The 14604-nt window shown below is 33.0% G+C and overlaps 1 protein-coding gene and 1 non-coding gene across 2 annotated transcripts in view; one reads left to right on the forward strand and one right to left on the reverse strand.

Moving 5' to 3' along the window:
• The window catches only part of GDPD1 (glycerophosphodiester phosphodiesterase domain containing 1), a 37339-nt gene that overhangs the window by 967 nt on the left and 21768 nt on the right, over positions 1-14604 (forward strand). Inside the window, exon 2 of the mRNA XM_039885791.1 lies at positions 7174-7216. Within this exon, the coding sequence (XP_039741725.1) occupies positions 7174-7216 (43 nt within the window). The remainder of the gene's footprint in view (positions 1-7173; positions 7217-14604) is intronic.
• Positions 9588-9706, reverse strand: LOC120621243 (5S ribosomal RNA). Its single transcript, XR_005658101.1, has one exon. It is a non-coding gene; the product is annotated as a 5S ribosomal RNA (ribosomal RNA).

The raw sequence follows: 14604 nt of genomic DNA on the forward strand, positions 1-14604 counted from the left end.
TTCCTCCACCCCAACAGTGACACATAGATTTCCAAAAGACAGAAAGATGATTTAGTTTATGACAGTACAGTATTGTTTAAAGAAAACAAAAAAGTTTCCTTTTGGAAAAATGTCTTGCTAAAAGGAGCCTAGATAGTCTACCTTCTGATTTCCCAGAGAGCAGGCCAAATCTTTGCTTCTTCATTATTGAGAAATAAGTGTCTATTTCATTTTAAGCCTGATGTATAAAATGTGAAATTAGATTATTTCAATCAATTTTAACTCAGAGTTCTTTAGAAATGAATGTTAACCTAGGTTAAAATTGCTTAGAGTTTATAGTTTAATACTAGAAATGGTCAATTTCTAAATTTTCAGTCTAAAACTTGATTTAGAACTATAACTCTTCTAACAAGAATTGGCCAGGAATGAGGTTTTAAATATCACAGAAATACATTAGCATTCTTCTGTATAATCTGTGTAATTTTATCACAGTACTAAACATAGTACTAAAGAGTGCCTTCAGTGATTATGCTGGTCTTCCACTCCTGAAGAACATCAAAGGTTTTAAGGAGTCACCAGCTAAATGCCATGTTATTCCTTGTTTGATTTATCTGAATTTTAATAGACACATAACTAAACTGTAGGATGACATTTGACTACGAATGAGCCTTCAACCATTAAAGCCAAAAACCAACTTCTAGTGTTTTAAGTCATTGCTGTAGAAGCAATTTTCAATGGTGGTTGTCCTGTTCTGGAGATAGTGGTACACACTGTAGTTGTGTTTACTGACTTAAAAAAAAAGAAAAGTGTGCTTACTAAAAACTCAAAACAAAACAAAACTAGGTCTTCTAAAAAGCTATCTAAACTGTCATTATGGATGATCTAAATTTTATTTTAGAAGAAATAATCTTGTTAAATATCTGCAGGCTCAAAATCTACTTGTGATGGTCTAAAGCATTGCAGTAAGTTTCTGTGTGTTCTTAATCCACTTTTGCTGAGTATGTGCACCAAATAACAGTTGAATCAGAGTGATAGAGGAGGAATATATTAAAAAACACTTTGTAACTCAAGGTACTAAGTTTCTGGAAAATAATAGACTACAGAGGAGTCACCTCCTTGCTTGCTTTTCATTTTTTTCTTGGACACTAATAACAGCAATCATTAGTCTCTCTGGATATCACTAACATTTGGGTTAATTCTCTATTGCTCTAACTGCAAATACCTGCTATTTCCTGTAAACCAGATTTATGACCATTCCAAGATGGAAACATTGATCGTTACATGTGTTTAAAGTACATGTGTTTAATGAATTGCTATAACCTGAAACTCTTAATGTGTACTATATTATGTCTGTTATAAGAGCATCATCACCTGAGTCAGTTTCTGGACCTACCACTAATTAGCCTTGGGAACAAGCTTGCATTTCCTTATCTACAAATGGAGACTGTTTGCTTTGCTTCTCTTTGGGTTGTTAGGAGAATTAGGTGTATTAAAAAGCACTTTGAAAATTGTAAAATTGTTTGGAGATATAAGCATGGATACAGGAGATCCACATTTGTAGTTTGCAGTAGAGCTTTGGGTTGATTGAGAAAGACGAGATCACCCTATACTTATGTTTTAGTGAACACTTTTGCCTTTTCTGAGATTGATTGCCCTTGAAGGTGGAAAATACTCTGTTTCAAAAATTAAATGCTGTAGGCTTACTTTGTTCTTACTTCTTTAAAGCATACGTTGTATTGCATTATATTGTAATGGGATATATTAATACGTCTGCTTCCGTTACTAGACTGAGCTCCTCAAGGCCAAGTTTTAGATTTTATTCTTGTGTCTTTAGCCTTTAGTACAGATACTAACATATAATTAAAATAATAGCTTTTTGTCTGCCGATTATCTACTGCATGCTAGATATTTTCCATGTGTTTCCCAAATTTATTTGACCAAGAACACTTTTTATAACTACAGTGTATTGATGAAACACCAATAGGACCAAAGATATATTCCCTTGAATTAAATAGAAAGCGTGTAATACTCTCAAAGCCATTTGCTTAATTTCTCTATGAAATTATGAATTTTATTAATATTTTTTCAGTTGCATAAGTAACTCATGTTCATTGTAGAAAATTTGGAAAATATGGAAATGAGAAAAGAAAAAATAGTTCCTAAACTTTACTCTCTGGAAATAATCTCTGTTAATATTTTGAAGTATATCCTTTGAGTACACATTGTCCTACATTTAGAATTATACTGTATATACATTTATTTCAGATGTCACTGAGTTAGCTAGAGATAGGACAGCATGGAAATAACTCCCTAACCTGTCTCTATGGGTCAGTTGGATTAAGCAACAGGCTTTTTTAAAAGAGGTCTATTTATTAGGGTTTAGTGGCCAAAGAATTAAATATCACCAACTGATCAAATCTTAACCTTCTCTCCTAATCTTTCACCCTCGGAATCAAGGCAGAGTACTGTCACAGTATGGGCATCCTGCCCTAGATTGATTTGACAGGTGGTAAGTTTGAGGGTAAAAATTGCTCTTGGACACTGGTTGCTTCTGGGTCCTAAACTTTAATTGGTTGTTCACGGAGAAAATTGAGGCATCAATTTGAGTCCCAAAGTGTCACTGGAAGTAGCATTTTGCAGTTGTACCCTGAAACATGTTCTGTGTCAGAGTATTGATTCTTTCTCTTCAGCTCTTGTTCTCTCATTCCTATTTTCAGGGACTCTTCTTCACTTGTCACTAAGGACTTTTCCAAGTGGCTCACTCATTCCTACTGATATTATATTAGTAATATAGTTATTTATCATTTACTTAATAGTACTTTCCTGCTTAAAGCAAAATCAAGTGTACTTACTTTCAGCAATGAGAATATATATATTATATATACACATATATATAAAGCTATAGAAATTTAGAAAAATTAAATATAATTATAGGAAAATTGTTGAAATTATGACAAGATATATAACTAATTAAAATTAAACTTTTGTTTGTATGTAGAATTGTTATTTGCAAAGCCATGCGTTGTTTAAGTTGCTTATTGAGGGAGAAGCAAAGTTAATGGCAAGCGCGCTTCTGTGAATGATGTGATGATAATTGGAAAGAAAAGGAATTTAAACCATTTCGTGAGAGAAGACTTAACACCAAATAATTCCTTGGGGAGGAATGGCATACTTCTTAATGAGTCCCATAGTTACTCTCCAGGCTTTCACCATATGAATCTAACAAGTAATTTGCTAGTATTATTGTTGTGGAATTTATCTTCAAGCTTTACAGACAAATAGAAGAATATGGGAATGAGGACCAATATGAACAATTTACCTGTAAAACTGAAATAAAGTTGTTACATGTATGGCAGTATAGGAGCTGCAGCACAGTTTTTGGTAAAAAGGGTAGGATCTGAAATCATACTGCTCATGGTCAAATCCCAGTTCCTCTTGTTGGTTATGTGACATTACTCAATTTTTTTTCTGGAGGTAGTAATACTTACCATGGTTATGGGGTTTTTAATGAAATTTAGAGTGCTAAGCACAGTATCCAGCTTCTGTTTATTATTAATATCTTAGTAATAGACCACCTTTTCAATATTTTAGTATTGCTATGTAATTTTATAAACTTATAAAATAGATTCAAGATCTCAAGTAACAATGTTTGCATGCTTAAGCTCTTAGATTTAAATGAATTAAAATTAATATGGAAAGCAGACATAAAAGACAAATAGGCAGATTTTCAATTTAAATATTAGTGATAATTATATTAACTGTGGGAAATTGATTTCAGAGTACCAAATCTTTACCCTATCTTTTTCCTTTTTTTCCCCCAAACCGAAAGATCAAACAATAAGTATCTTTTGAACTTTTTATAATGGTATATTTCAAACATATCCAAAAGTAGTAAAATTCTTAAGAACTCGTCACCCAGATACAAGCAATTATCAACTCATACTCAGTTTTGTTTCATCTGTATCCTTGCTAATTCTTCTCACCCAGATTATTTTGAAACAAAATTCAGATATATCATTTCAAATATAATATTTATTGAACACTATTTTGTGGAATATTCTAAAAGACGTATATTACAGAACCCTTGCTATTGGAATTTGAGAAGGCTAATAAAAACACTACTTACTTTCCCTTTGCAAGTCTGGAACTTGTTGAGAAATAAAATATTGGCATCAGAAAGATGGAAGTGAAAACATTAACTTTATGATTAATAGTGCTGAATGTGTACTATATAATGCTCTCTCTAAATTGAACTTAACCCTAAAACTGGAGGCCTTTTGTTTACATTGGTAGGGCTTGCCCTGGCAAACATTGTGTAATAATGAGCAGAAATTTTGTTCCTTCTGAAGGTGGGCCACTGCAAATTAAGAGAACTGTGAAGAGTTGGGTTGCAGATGGACTGACTGTTCTTTCTTGTAAGTCACTTCTGCTTCCATGAGTATGAGTGTATGAGAGAGTAAAGAAGAGTTAAAAGTGTTCTTGAGTGGAATTTTTCTCCCATGCGTGGAAACACATAGTGAGGGATAGATGTTCCCCTCAATACTTGCTTTCAAAATGCCTTCTCAGGGTTTAGTTTAATATAGCGGAATGCAAAAATAATCAGACTTAGAACTAAAGTCATTTTTTAAAAATTTGGGTGTAGCATGCATGTAGTAGCACTAACCTTAAGTGTACAGCTTAATTAAAAAAATACATGTGCACAGCCAGGTAGCTACCACTTAGGTCAAGATACAGAACATTTGTAGAATCATTCCTTTGTTTCTTTCCTCCTTCCTCCTTCCTGATGTTTATCGTCATTATTTAAGACAGTGGTTTTCAAAGTGTGGTCTGGGAGTCCCCGAGAACTTTTCATTGGACTGCAAGGTCAAAACTGTTTTCATAAAACATTATTTATCTTTTTCACTTTATTGACATTTGTGCCGATGGTGCAAAAGCAGTAGTGGGTAAAATTGCAGTCTCTACCATGACTGAAAGCAGTGGTGCCAAGTGTACTAGAAGCCATTTGTATTCTTCACTATCACACACTCACTGTTTTAAAAAATAGGCAGTTTTACTTAAGACTATCTTTGATGTGGTAGTAAAAATTATTAATTTTATTAAATTTCAACCCTTGAGTACATATAACTTTTAATATTCTGTGTGACAAAATTGGAAGTACAAAGAAAACACTTTTGCTCTATACCAACATATGATGATGGTTGTCTTGAGAAAAAAGCACTTACGCAGTCATTTGAATTGTGAGCTGAATTAACTTTTTTCCCCCACAGAACACCATTTTTACTTAAAAAAAACTGACAAACTGGGTATTCAGACTCGAATATTTGGCAGATATATTTTTTGAAATTAGTAAAATTAGTCTGTCATTAATCTAGCTGCCTTCTATGAAGGCAATGCCAATCATTAAATTTGAGCTTTTAAGCAAAAATTAGAATTTTGGAAAACTTGTATCCTCCACTGTGATCTTGATAGCTTTCCAATTCTTAAAGATTTTCCTGATGAGATCAGGTATTAGCGATTGTGATTTTAAAAAATGTTGTATAATTAACTGTTAATGATTAGAAGATCAGCATAATTTAGTGAATCAATAATTTCCAAAAGACCAGTGCATGATATTATAAAACCATGCATGAGTGAAAGACCTATTCATGAGTAATGGACCAATGGATAATAGAGTTTTATCTATTAGATAGACAATAGAGTATGAAAAGGTCATAGATAAGATTCAAATTCCACATTGCAACTTACTTTTAAAATACAAGCACTTGTTGAATTTGGGTGTAATTTCAAAGAAAAATCTTTCATTCCCAACTATGTATCTGTGTGAAGGTTGACATATATGTGTGAAACAGATATGAGAATCTAGCTGCCTTCTATTAAGCCTAACATTAAAGAGATTTGCAAAAATGTAAAACAGTGCTACTCTTCTCGTTAAAGTTTTTGGAAGGTAAGTTATTTTTTCGTAAAATGTTAACATGAAATGGGTTTATTGTTATTTTTAAATAAAAATTTAAGAAGTCATTTTTTAATGTGTATTTATTAATGGATATAACCCACATAATCAAAAGCTTTATGAGGGAGTCTGTAAAAAAGGCCAGAGACCAAAATGATTGGAAGCTCCAGTTCAATTAACTCTTGTCTGTAATAAGAATCATTGTAATCTGAAGTGATAAGAAAGTGCTTTCCTGGAGGAGTTGAGACTGAATTTGTTCTAGAATTAAGGTTAAGAAAGATTGGGAGGCTGTGGTGAAGAGAATGTTCCAGGCATATGACATGTCATGACTTCAGGCAATAGACATTCACCAAACACTAGTTACTATATTAATGGCAATAGTAGTAATAATAGCAATAATTCTTTAGTTTTATCAACTATTCACTATTACATTGAATTTAATGCCATTAATTATAAGATGTACAAATTTTATGTACTGCTAAGAGAAAATTTACCAATTAAACTGTTACCATCCATTGTCAAATGCACCCCAACTTCGGAGATGTTAAAAAGAGAAAAGGTATCATTTTTCAAATTGATGACATATGGCACTTGACACGTTAATTCATTTAATAATACCAATCCTACGAGATAGGTGCCATCATTATCCTCATTCTTAGAGATAAAGTAGTTCAGCCTAACAGAGAGGTTAGGTAACTTTCCTAGGGTCACACAAACATCAAATGGTTTTAGAGATCCTAACTCCAGAGTTCCACTTTCAACTACTACACTCTATTGCCTTCAGCCAAGGTGATTAAAACACAATCACTTATTTTAAGTGATTCATGGGAAAGGAAGGAGAGAGGCACATAAATAATTTATGCTATAACATGGTAAATGCATTAATAGAGAGATACATAAGGGACTGTGGGGGATACAGAGGAGGATAGTTTAACTCTAAGGAAGTGTATATGTACCAAGTCCTCTTCTGTCTTTTCTATGACAAGCAGATATTATAGTTTAAAAATCATGTTTAGGTTCTTCTAACTCTCCTGCATTGCTGTAGCTGTTTTGATCTTTGATTCTTCCTGGTGCAGCTAAAAAACAATTTGAAATAACATTACACTCTTTAAAACACTTGTGATATCTACATAATATCTAAACGTCAAGATGCACTAGATATTATCTTACTAAAATGAATTTATGAAAAAATAAAATATTCAAAGTAGTTAAGTAAATGAAGTTTAAATTTAATGTTTTCACAGGTGCTGGAGAAAATTTAGAGAATACAATGGCAGCCTTTCAACAGTAAGTATATAAGAGTATTATTTTCTTTTACAGTTTATCTTTAAAGCGATGATGATTTGCAAAGTGAAGATAGTATACACGAAGCATCCACTGGTGATAGTCGTTTCTATTTTATCAAAATTACTTTTTTATGTAGTTTATCTGAAGTGTTACAAATAGTGTTTGGCTTCTGTATAACTGAAAAAACTAGATTAGAGTTTTGGATGATGAAAAGATATTATAGTTCCAAGCTGAAAGAAGACATTTGTAACAAAGAGCATACTGTGTGTAATGCTAATTAATCTTGGCGAGAAAAAGAAAAGGAGAAAATGAAACAACTGTTACACTGGCTGCTGTTTATAAATGGGATTGTGTGTCTAGCCAGTAAATTTGTACAGACCTGAACCTGTAATCTGATCTAAGACAGGGAACTTGAAAAGTTAAACCCCATGAAAGACATTACTTATCCATATTGATTTTATGTAATTTTTTGAGCCATTTTTATGTATATAACTGGAGTTATGTCAGCAAAATCAGGAGAATTTATCTTAAGTTTTGTTGTGCTTCTCATCATTTTTCCTGTTACCAAGTCCGAGGGTACTGCTTCTCCATATACTAGCTTTATATAAATCCTATCCCCCTGGATTTGTCATGGCTTACTCTTCCTGTTCTATAATATGATGTCTTTTTACTATAATCTCAAAAGTCTCTTACAACTTTAAAATGCAAAATCTTTCCTCCTGTCACAGACTGGGGAACAGAATAATTTAAATTGCTTTAAGTTATCTTCTCTAATGAGATTATATAGCTAGCTAGCTAGCTATAGTTAAATGTGTATTGAATGTTATATGTACAATTTCTACTGAGATACACACACACACACACACACACACACACACACTTCCCCACCTGTTGACTCATCATTTGTCAAATATCTGTTGCCTGGGATGTAGTGACATAGATTATTTGGGAAAAAACTACTCATAACTTTGAGTGACTTTTAGCATTTTTTATGTTTAAAGTATATTATTTTGTAAGCTTTTCTCCATATTTTTTGTTAAAATTTTTATCAACCTTATTTATGAAATTAAAACATTGGGTCTACGGCCATGCCACCCTGAACGTGCCTGATCTTGTTTGATCTTGGAAGCTAAGCAGGGTCGGCCACCTAGGAATATCAGGTGCTGTAGGCGTTAAAAAAAAAAAAAAAAAAGTTGGGTTGTATAATAAATTATTTCTAAGGATGGTATATAAATATTTTTATCTTTGAAGATTTTCATCTTCTGAAGATTTTTTTGGTAGTCAAAGAATATGTAATTTAGATGGTTTTTACTTGCTAGATACAGCATTACATTTCCCACCTTCAGCACTTTTATATTGTTTTGTTCAAGCAGTAACTACTAAAAAGTGCCATAGCCTTCTCTATCATTTGGTACCTTACTATAACTTTAGTTTTTTGGAGGTTTTTCTGGTACTTTATTATTATTTTTTTCCTTTGTACTGGCCACAGAGCATTTATTGACACTGTCACTCTTGAAAATTGGGTTTTCTTATTAGCCAGATACCCCTTAAAGCTTCCACGCTGGTTACATGTAAATTGTCACATATATACAATGAAGTTAGTTTCTTCAGAAGAAACCAGGGTTATAGTACTAGATAAGTGTCACTTCCTTTGTGCTATTGACTCACTGTCAAACTCTGTGCTTTTTCTGGTGCTTGAGAAGAAAGCAACTCTTCCATTTTAGTGTTTGTTAGAGGTATTTATTTGTAAGACTGCTTGTTAATTGACTTTGAAATTTATATAAAGCCTAAATCGATTAGACTTTAATTTTAACCTCTTAAAGTTTTTTTTTCTTGGTAATGGTGCTTTTTATTTTTGTTTTGTTTTGTCTTATGCATCAGTGCTATTGTTATCAATATGTATTTTTTTAATTTACAAATATTCTGTTCCTTTAACTGTTAGGATACTTAGGTTTGTTTGTTTTTTTAAACATACCTGCTTCATGAACAACAAGAAAAATTGTTTAAACATACTATTTTCAAAGTACTACTGTATATTAAAAAGATAAAGAGGTATAATACATAATTGGCAAAAGATAGATACTGTGTTTAACTACATTATATCCTTGATAGGATGAGTAGTTGAGGGAGAGATAGTAAAAAACTAATGAGCAGCTAAAACTTAGATCTTATTTATGTACATATTTAGATATACACGGAAGTGAAGATAAGAAGATATTAGAGATAGTATAAATAGTTGGTGTCAGAGCCTGGTTAAGATTAACCAGAAAATTGAAAAGATACCAAGAGTAAAGAGCTATCATTTGGTAGAAAGAAAGAAGCTATTTTTTATTTTTATTTAAAAAAAATTTTTTTTATTATTATTTTTTAATGCCTACAGCACCTGGTATTCCTGGGTGATCTCCCATCCAAGTACTAACCAGGCCCGATCCTGCTTAGCTTCCGAGATCAGACGAGATCGGGCACATTCAGGGTGGCATGGCTGTAGACAGAGCTATTTTAAAAAATGGGAAATGTGTCAGATTAAGATAATAGAGTATGTGGACCAGGTGTGTCTAGGAGTTGAAAGGACTGTAAGAATGTATGGAAAGTTAATTCATTATATTATATTGGGGCTAAAGAAGTAATTATAACTGACAAATAATTCTATCTCACAATTTGGTTTATAAAATGCTCTCAAGAACACCTTAAGGCAGTGGTCCTCAACTTTTTTTGGCACTAGGCACTGGTGCTCCTATGAGAATCTAATGCCTGATGATCTGAGGTGGATCTGAGGCAGTGATGCTAGTGCTGGGGAATAGCGGCAAATACAGATGAAGCTTTGTTTGCTGGCCTGCCGCTCACCTCCTGCTGTGCTACCCCCGTTCCTAACAGGCCATGGACCAGTACCGGTCCACGGCCTGGGGTTTGGGGACCCCTCCCTTAAGATATGAATCTGTCTCTTTTTGTGATTTCTTGGGAGCAAGAATCTTTATTGATCTCTCAATCCCTAACACCTAGCTCTGGTGCTCACAGGCTCTCACTAGTTGCTTACTGAATGAGATATGGAATCAAGTATTCAAGAACAAGGCAGAATATTAGCAGATGACAAATGAAAGAGACAGAACTTTATCTGTAATAAGCACAGAATCAAAAACTAAGGAATTATATTACACACACACACACACACACGCACACACGCACGCAACAGATACTAAGACCTTGAGTATGTAAAATCTGGTTCTTAAGAGCTAATATAACTAGGTTATTAAACCAGGCTGCCTTTGTAAATACCCATAGGACAATTTGATCCCTGTAGTATTAACATGAATGGTAAGAGAAAGAAACAAATTGTATTAGCGATAGCTGGAAGTATAAGTTGGCAGACAGTCAAAGTAATTAATTAGCGACCTGAATCTCATGATAGTTTTTTTAGAATATCTAATTATTATAATACTAATTATCTCATCAATGAACTGGGAATAATAATACAACATCAATTCGTGAAGAATAAATGAGATTCAAATAAATTCCTTAACATAGGGGCTGTTGTAATTTGTATATATTGTTTCTGTGGAGTTTCAAGTAATTTCACTTCTTTTAGAACTAGAGTTTTAATTTATTTTCTGGAAATAGTGAAGCCTTGGCTTCCCTAACTCTTTTCTGTGTTTGTCATCGTGTTGTCACAAATTCAGCTAAAAAATATCTGGTGTTTCAGTTAAAGTAGATGCCTGTTGTTATTTATGGAAAATTTTGAAGGCCAAAGTGATAAAAAAAAAAAAAATTTCTTGCTGTGTTCTATTTGTGTATCAAATTTGAGATAGTTGTATTAGGATAATTTACAAATTGTCCTAGATGTACTTACTATTGCTCTAAATTTTTATTTATTAGCTTGTTAGTAAGAGGTTAGCATAAAATAAATAGAGAATGTTTTGCATATAATTCTCAAACATTTCTAAAAATAGCCAACATTTCAGTTAAAGGCAGACTTTATACTTAGAAAGATTTCTTAGGTAATATGTATAATTTTTTTAAAGTACAGGAAAATATAGATAACCCCTGTTCTTACTCTCCCTTCACACGCTCATACGAACAAAACAAAAAAAGAAAGTAAGATGCGTGTGACCAAAAATCAATAGTACCATTTTTTTTTAGCTGTATAAAGGTCAAAACTATTTGTTGGCGATATATGTTACTTTCAGTTTATACATTTTTTATTCTTTTTTTAAAAAAATTAAACAGTATAGCAACAATATTTAAGGAAATTTAGAAATACAGGAAATTTATTCTATCAACCTAAAAACTGTTTTTGTTTGCTTATTTCTTTTTGATTCTAGCAAATGCATAATTGGCAAACATCTTTTCTTCTAAAGGTGGGTATCCTTTAGAAGAGGACAGTTTACAACTTAATTATTTATATCTTAGTAAGAATTACATTAAGGAGCTAGGTTTATTTGTTTTGTCTAACAATTGGTGGTCTTCAGGACACTGAACTCCCTGGGGAGGGTTACACAAAGTGTAAGGAAGCAGTATGAGTCTTTGGCACAAGTGGCCATTGGGTCTTTTGGAATTGGATGCTGATGTAGGTGGGTGAAGTAAGAGAAAATGGAGAAGTGGTTGGCTCCAAAGGCAAATTTTGCCAGCTTCATAATTTTAAAGTCATTATATCTGGACTAGCCAAGGATCTTAAAAATCATCTAATCCAGCTACCATCATTGGATGCTTGCGTTTCTCCCAACTTCATTCATTTTTTTTTAAATTAAATTTATTGGCGGTGACATTTGTTAATAAAATTATATAGGTTTCACGAGTACAATTCCATAATACATCATATGTTTACTGCATTGTGTGTTCACCACCCAAGTCAAATCTACTTCTGTCACTATATATTAGACTCTCATTCTTTCTTCTTTAACTAATGAAATAGCACACGTTTTTTGATAAACATTAAGAAACGTTTACTTAATTGTTAAAACTTTATTCTTTGTTATATAATATTTTAATATTACATGTTTTAGGTTTAAGAATAAAACAGAAGATACATTTACCCCATTTAGGAGATTCACAGACAAAATAAGAATCATAAGTGCTTATGTGTTTAAAAGGATGTTCAGTTTTTATTAGATTAAATTCCCACTGTAATTCATTCTGTGATGGTGGAGAAATTGGTGTCAAAAATGTCTTTTAGATAAAATATATTCATATTGTAAGCATTCTTCTTTTTCTGTTATAAAAGTTTATGCAGGCATTGTTTTATTATCTCATTTTCTGCTTCACTTTATTGCATTTCACAGATATTGCATTTTTTACAAATTGAAGATTATGGCAACTCTGTGTTGAGTAAGACTATTGGTGCCATTTTTCCAACAACATTTTCTTACTTCATGTCTCTATGTCACATTTTAGTAATTCTTGCAGTATTTCAAACTTTTTCATTATTGTTATATTTCTCATGGTGATCTGTGATCATTGATCTATGTTGTTACTATTGTAATTGTTTTGGGGCACCATGAACCACACTCATATAAGACAGTGAACTTAACTGAAAAATGTGTGTGTCTTGACTGCTCTACCCACTGGCCATTCCCCATCTCTTTCCCTCTCTTTGGGCCTCCCTACTCCCTGAGACAAAAAATATTGAAATTAGGCCAATTAATAACCCTACAATGGCCTCTAAGTGTTCAAGTGAAAGGAATAGTTACACATTTCTCACTTTAAATCAAAAACTAGAAATGATTAAGCTTAGTGAGAAAGGCATGTCGAAAACTGAGGTAGACCAAAACCTTGACCTTTTGCTCCAAACAATTAGCCAAGTTGCGTATGCAAAGGAAAAATTCTTTAAGGAAATTGAAAGTGCCACTCCAGTGAATGCATGCATGATAAGAAAGCACAACGTTTTTGCTGATATGGAGAAAGTTTTAGTGGTCTGGATAGAAATCAAACAAGCCACAACATTCCCTTAAACCAAAACCTAATCCAGGGTAAGGCTCTAACTCTCTTCAGTTCTGTTAAGGTTGAGAGATGTGAGGAAGCTGCAGAGGAAATGTTTAAAGCCAGCAGAGGTTGATTCATGAGGTTTAAGGAAAGAAGCCATCTCTGTAACATAAAAGCCAAGATGAAGCAGCAAATGTTGATGTAGAAGCTGCAGCAAGTTGTGCAGGAATTCTAAGTAAGATAATTAATGAAGGTGGCTACTAAACAACAGATTTTCATTGTAGATGAAACAGCCTTATATTAGATGAAGGTGCTATCTAGGACTTTCATTGCTAGAGAGAAATCAGTATCTGGCTTCGAAACTTCAAAGAACAGGCTGATTCTCTTGTTAGGGGCTAATGCATCTGGTGACCTTAAGTTGAAGCCAATGTTCGTTTACCATCCTGTAAATTCTAGGGCACTAAAGAATTATGCTAAATCTACTCTGCCTGTGTTCTGTAAGTGGAACAACAAAGCCTAGATGACAGCACATCTGTTGACAACATGGTTTACTGACTATTTTAAGCCCACTGTTAAGCCCACTGCTCGTTGATAATGTACCTGGTCACCCAAGAGCTGATGAAGATATATACAGTGAAATTAATGTTGTTTTCATGCCTGTTAACACAACATCCATTCTGCAGCCCACGGATCAAGAAGTAATTTTAACTTTCAAGTTTTATTATTTAAGGCTGGGGCTTCCATAGATAGTGATTCCTTTGATGGATCTGAGCAAAGTAAATTGAAAAACCTTCTGGAAAGGATTCACCATTCTAGATGTTATTAAGACTACTTGTGATTCATGAGAAGAGGTCAAAATATCAACATTAACAAGAATTTGGAAGAAGTTGATTCCAACCCTCACAGATGACTTTGAGGGGTTTAAGACTTCAATGAAGGAAGTAACTGCAGATGTGGTAGAAATAGCAAGAGAACTAGGATTAGAAGCAGAGCCTGAAGATGTGACTGAATTGCTGTGATCTCATGATAAAAATTCAATGGTTGAAGAGTTGCTTCTTATGGATGATCACAAAAAGTGGTTTCTTGAGATGGAATCTAATAAAGTTTAAAGTTAAAAAAATATGAAAATAGTTTTGTCATTGTGGGATTCTAGTTATATATTTTCATCTTGATGTTTTCAAATGTTCCTTATAATAGTGTTCTGATATGCACAAAGTCTAAAGTGAGATGAAATCTACTCCTGGTGAAGATGCTATCAGAATTGTTGAAATGACAACAGATGATTTAGAATTTTACATGACCTTAGCTGATAAAAAAACAGTGTGGCATGGTTGGAGAAGATTGATTCCAGTTTTGAAAGACTTTCTACTGTGGGTAAAACACTATAAAACAATATCACAGGCAAAAAGAAATCATTCGTGAAAGGAAGAGTCAATCGATGTGGCAAACACCATTTTTGTCTTATTTTAAGAAAT

This window comes from Pteropus medius, unplaced genomic scaffold, assembly GCF_902729225.1.
Source record: "Pteropus medius unplaced genomic scaffold, Ma_sr-lr_union100, whole genome shotgun sequence".
NCBI lineage: Eukaryota > Metazoa > Chordata > Mammalia > Chiroptera > Pteropodidae > Pteropus > Pteropus medius.